At 40.1% G+C, this 6,000-nt stretch overlaps 1 protein-coding gene across 1 annotated transcript; it reads left to right on the top strand.

Annotated features, from left to right (window-relative positions):
* Positions 1–316: 316 nt before the first annotated feature.
* On the top strand, positions 317–1,314 carry rgs5b (regulator of G protein signaling 5b). Its single transcript, XM_076098234.1, has 5 exons — positions 317–360; positions 482–571; positions 673–734; positions 857–1,020; positions 1,138–1,314. Exons 1-5 carry the CDS (start codon positions 317–319, stop codon positions 1,312–1,314), a joined length of 537 nt encoding a protein of 178 aa, XP_075954349.1.
* The last annotated feature ends 4,686 nt before the right edge of the window (positions 1,315–6,000 follow it).

Genomic DNA, 6,000 nt, shown 5'->3' with positions numbered 1-6,000 from the left:
AAAGACATTCAAGATTTGTGAAGTTACTCAGTAGCTGTAACGATCACACATGTCGTTCAGTCAGAGAGGAAGTAGTCTGGAGGAAAATCAGTGTCGAGAAGTCTCCCCATCCTCCCACACGTCTCGTTTCATTGGCTGAGAGGCGTGATGTCACAGAGTGGACTACCCTATAAAAAGTCACTCTCCCACACAGACGGCAGACCAGCTGAGAGCTCACTTACAGCAAGGAAGACAACTCTGTAACACATTACGTACTTTACAAGCAACTGTCAAACCCTTTGGAAATATCCACCAGCGAGCTGCAAAATATCTCATCATGTGCAGAGGACTTGAATCACTGCCTACCACCTGCCTGGAGAGGTGAGATCCATTTTTCTTGTCTTGGAGGAAAATGTATTATTCCTGTACTTCTAGGCTATGACAGCTGGATTTAAATATTCATACTAAGTCCTGTTGTAACAATCTCTCGTTATCTTTGCAGGGCAAAGGAGCTGAAAGCTTTGTTTGCAAGTTTACTCCAAAAGTCAGATCACAGCATCACTAGCCAGTCAAAGAAAAATGACAAACTGAGGTAAGACATACATTCAAATTCCCTCTTTAAGCATGTCCGTTAAATCAAAGTGGACCTCTGTAATTTCTAGAACTTTTCCTAATGTTTTTCTGTTGCTGCAGGTTAAACGCGGACGAGCCTTTAAAATGGAAGGAGTCGTTTGACGACTTGTTGTCCAGTCAAAGTAAGAGCGATCCTCAACCTCACACTTGATGCAAACGTTTCACTCATTCAAGATGTTTTTGAGATGTTAACCTACCACTCTCTCCACTCTCTCCTCTCTCTCTCTCTCTCTCCTGCTTCTAGATGGACTTTGCCTGTTCAGAGCGTTCCTGCACTCACAGTTCAGTGAGGAAAACATCGCATTCTACTTGGCTTGTGAGGACTACCGGGAAACGAAACCTTCAAAACTGGCCGCCAAAGCCAAGCAAATTTACGACGAGTTCATCGGCTCTGATGCATCACGAGAGGTAAATATAAAAACAGCCTATCTAGACTATTTAGGATGCTCTGTTAATCTGCTGGCTTCCCTTGTCTTGCTATGAGGATCTGATAATCACATCTCTACCTCCTCTGCTCCCCTACAGGTAAATCTTGACCATGTGACCAAAGCCATCACGAAGGAGAACATGGAGCATCCCAACCTGTCCTGTTTCAATCTGGCCCAAGCCAAAATCTACACCCTGATGGAAAAAGACTGCTACCCTCGCTTTTTAAAGTCCCCCACATTCCTGGAGCTCAGCAGAAAGGTCAAGACAGGCTAACAAACTGTACTTAAAAAAACTCTCCTGCAAGCAGCAGACAGAAAGGGACATAAGCATACTGACGCACAGCAGAGTCTGGAAAAGTTCACACGGAACAAATACCTCAGTCCACGGAGATTCACGCCCGGTTGTGGAGTTATTTTGGGGACCGGAGGTTGCATACAGATCTGCGTCCAAGCTGGAAGCTGAAGGACACGTGAAGCTTTGAGGACAAGACTGACTCAGACTGTGCTGCAGACGATGTCTGCCTCTGAAAGAGACACCTGTACTGTACCAGACAGGGCTGCATGAATTATGAAATGCAGATAGACAGAAATGAGTTGCTTTCACACGACAAATCTACCGCTGGCTCAATGGCATTAGTGTTTATTTATTTATTATTTATATATTTATTTATTATTATGTGGTGAAAACTGATCAGAATTTCTTTTTTATCTGAAGTACTGTATGTAAAAATAAGTGCAATGAATAAAATATTTCCAGAGACAAGAGAGTACCGTTTTGTACCATGGAAAACTCCCTACACATGCAGAGAAGGGGGATGTGGTTAGTGTGGTCAGACAAATGTAGAAGAAAGGAAGAAGAAGAGTTGCTCATGTGTGCTGTTATAGCTGCTAACTAATCTGTGGCCTCAGTGGTTCCACTTCACATGTGGGTGTGTGGATGACTCTTTTTCTCTACAGTTACAGTGAATGGAAGACATGGAGTGACTGTGTGTCAGTTCTTCTGCTTTTATCAACAAAAGAATGTTCATGATGGTGGTGAGAAGGAAAGAGTAGGTCATATTGGGCGGTGTTCAATTAGGAGGTATTGAATTTAGATAGAATGACAGCTTCTGTAATAAATAGATTACTTTATTATTCAGGGGACGCTAGTCGGACAGGTCTCAATAGACAACATCATTTATAAAAGACAACAATTACAATACTAACACACATGCTAAGAAAAAAAAATATATATACTAGAAAAGTAGAGATGTTCCCGATACATGAACTTGGATATCGGCCAATAGCAAGTATATTTGCCGGTATGTATATACGATAAATATGATGCTACAGCTAGCAGCTGGCTAGCTTAGCACAAACACTGGAAACAGGGGGAAACAGCTAGCCTTAGATGTGCTGGTGGGTTTAGCCGGGCTAGCTGTCTCCAGTCGTTGTGCTAAGCTAAGCTAAGTTAACCAACTGATTGCTGTTGCTAATTGTAGCTACACATTTACACACAAACAAGAGAGTGGTATCAATCTTTTTTTTTCTTTTATTTTTTTTTTTAAGATGATTAATTTGGGCTTTTTTGCCATTATTTGAAAGTGCATCTGTAAAGGGGATGAGCGATGATGCCATGCAGCAAAGGGCCACAGGTTGGACTCGAACCTGGGCTGCTGCGGTTAGGACTTAGCCTTAGTTGAGTTAGGGCAGAAGTGCAAGGCAGTGAAATTCTATTAATGCACATATCCAAAATACAAGATCATATTGCTGGGAAGCATCGGAGTGTGCATGGCCGGTTTCCATGAAGACACAGGCAGGTTTGTTTACCTAGCCACAGCTCACAGCCTGTGAGTCACAGCAGCCTCCCCTCCTTTTTGTAAATCAGCCCCTTCCCTCCATTCTCCTGCCGTCTAATATGACCACCTCCTCACCGCTCTCCCCCTCCTACGCTCTCCTACAGCCGACTTCTGTTCAAACACTCAGGCAAGGAGGCCTTGTTCAGGCAAGGATGAAGTCATTAACACCGCTCATTACACTCTTGGATAATGACAGAGGTTATCTTTTCACTCCATCCGTCATTCTCTCTGTCACTTTCAACCAGTAGTGATGTGTAAAGAGGCCTCTACTGGACATACACTAATTGGAATTCATTGAAGAAACACTGATTTGTTTTTTTCGCTCAGCAGATGGACTTGACTTATAATTGTCACTTATACTCTTTGCTGTACCAGCTGATGTTACACACATATTGTTGATACAAGTTTGCTTTTCACTTTGACTCCAGCAGTCTCTTTGGGCAGATGTTCATGATTCATGTCTAATTATATCTCCCAAACATCAGAATATACATTGGAAAAGAAAAGAGGCATGTGGAGACCTGACCAGGTGCGGCTGCAGGAGGGTGGCCAGGGCTTGTTTTGTTTCCATGTAACTTTATATTGCGTTATCATGAAGGCGTAGTCTAGACGTTTTTGAGATGAATAAAAACACAGATAACGTAAAAATCTGAGAGCGACAGAGAAGGAGAGAAAAAAAGATTGAGATTTTTGTTAAAGCCTGGAGGAAAATAGGTTCACTTTGGCGTGGATCAACTTGGATCAACATAAAAAACAGTAGCAAAAAGACATCCGATTGTATGTAAGTATAATGAGAAAATGACCCTACTTCTCACTTGATTCATGACCCCAGTAAACATGGTGAACGTGAGTTTATGGTCTCAATCAATGGTTTCAAGTCTTCTTCAACACAGCATGATGTTCCTTTAGTAAATCATGGTCCCAATTAGAGTAAAATAGACCGTTAAGCAGGGTTTGCTTCAGGGTGTGGCTAACTTTTGATTGAAAGGTCGCTACCAGAGTCGAATACGGCGTCTCTACCCCGGCATCACTCCTCCTCAGTCCAAATATGGTCACTGCCTAGACTGGTTGCAAAAAACCAAGATGGCAACGGCCAAAGCCCAAGATAGCGAACCAGAGGCTTCAAAGCCGCAGTCCACAAACCAATGGTTGACACAACAACGATTGCGTACACTTCCGTGTACATAGAAGAAAAGGAATCTATTGTGAAGCTGAGCTGTGCATTGCTGTGTCATGTGTGTAACCGCATACAGGTGGATGGACAAAAGAACTTTGAAATGAATAAATTACTGGTGAATCATCTTTAATTTAATACCAGTCAGAGCGTGACAGCACTTTTAGCTCATTTCCTGTGCTTTGCTGCCTTTTTCATTACTTTTCTCATCGATGAGATGTTATAAAAGATGTTTTATCTGTTTGTCAAATACTAGAAAAGCGTACCATCTAAATATTAGCTATCCATCATCTTCATTCTTTTTTTCAATCCTAACACACATGCAGTCAGCAGTGGAAGAAATAATGTTCATACAGTAAAAGAAACCCAAAGGCTTTTACTCACCGGGGGCGTGACAAATAAACAACATGAAAATGCTAAATATTTGCCTGTGAATATTATTTGTCTGGGGCTTTTATTGTGAAAGATAAGAACGGAGGGAGGTGATCTGGTGCGCGCTGCCTTTGTCAAGGTTGAATGGAGTAATTAAGTTTGCTGTCTTGGTTCGGACTACAGAGCCTCCGTGTTGTTGTTTCATAAATATAGACACGTCTTAACACTTCTTACTTAACTTGATTAGTTGATGCCTATATTTGTGCTACGAGAGCTCAGAAAAATCAATGTTCTGAAAAAAGTATGCCACTTTTCACTGAGTAATATTCACCTTCTGTGTGAGAGTATTCATGAATAAACAGTTAAAAGAAATTTGATTATAAAAAACGCACCCGTGTGTGTAAAAGCCTTTACATGTATAAGGAGGAGGACTCAGGACTCAAAGCGTTCCAAAAAAAGATCATGAATTATCTTTATGACAAACTCCCATTAGCAGGTGAAGAATGAACATAACGTCTCTGTGATTGTTTTCATTTAAGGGCTTTTTGTTATATATGAACAATACATAGGTGATGACATTAAGGACCACACAGTTAAAATTTCAAATGATGCCCAAACACTATTGACAAACATGAGGAATGGATACACCAGTAACCCACCAAGACATTATCAAGATATGAGCAGAGATTCATCTATCTGGGGGGGAAACAGTCCCATAAAGGGAATATGCTAAGCTGATAAAAACAAAATGTATGCGTGGAGTATAGAGTGGGAGACATTTCCATGTTCCATTAAACCAACTTTGATGACACTGGTTGTCTTCAGTGTTTTCCACTGTTGACTTTCAGTAAATCTCTTTAGTCATTTTAACAGATAATCACTAATTAAGATAAATAAACTGGAATTTTAATTTGTTTTACTTTTAAATGAACATCTTGGAAATCTACAAGACTGGAGCTCACCTTAACTATTTTTAACTGCTGGAGTTTCTTCTGGAAAAAGACAAAGTAATTATCTGCCAAGTCAAACTATAAAACAAAGGAGTCACGGCATGCTTTTGATAAACACTCAAAGTAACACAGAACTTAGTATTGTAATGGAAACCTATGATGAATAAAACTTATCAGGAACATACGAAACACTTCTATGTGAATGTTTTTCCAAAATTCTGTTTTGCTGTAAGGCTGCATTTTTAAACCTAAAACTGGATATAAATCCTTAACTTTCCATAAATCTAAATCCTTGACTCAAGTCCAACAAGGGACCTGTGCTGCATATCATTTCTCCTCTTTCTTTCTCCTTTCATTACAGAAATGATGTTGCTTCTCACCTTTAAATAAAGTCTCTGTCCAACTTATTATACTAATGTAAAAAAACAAATACAACAACTTGACGATGACTGAACCCTTTCTCTCTATTCTCTACTGAGAATACATTAATTCACTATATTTCTACATAGTGAATAGTTGTTTGCTGCTATTTTAATGATCAAATTTAGCACCTTTAAAAGTTCATTGCTCTGTAAACAAGTGGACTTGCATTATTATGCTATTATATTATCATTATATCAGGCATA

Source organism: Anarhichas minor, unplaced genomic scaffold, assembly GCF_050575085.1.
Source record: "Anarhichas minor isolate MPS153535 unplaced genomic scaffold, ASM5057508v1 ptg000024l, whole genome shotgun sequence".
NCBI classification, from domain to species: Eukaryota; Metazoa; Chordata; class Actinopteri; order Perciformes; family Anarhichadidae; genus Anarhichas; species Anarhichas minor.
This window is presented reverse-complemented; position numbering and strand designations above follow the sequence as displayed.

Bases quoted from the DNA above. Each gene is read 5' to 3' on its own strand.
- rgs5b (XM_076098234.1), top strand. From the start codon at position 317: ATGTGCAGAGGACTTGAATCACTGCCTACCACCTGCCTGGAGAG. The intron at 572-672 runs GTAAGACATACA...CTGTTGCTGCAG, and splicing joins AAGAAAAATGACAAACTGAG to GTTAAACGCGGACGAGCCTT. The intron at 1,021-1,137 runs GTAAATATAAAA...GCTCCCCTACAG, and splicing joins GCTCTGATGCATCACGAGAG to GTAAATCTTGACCATGTGAC.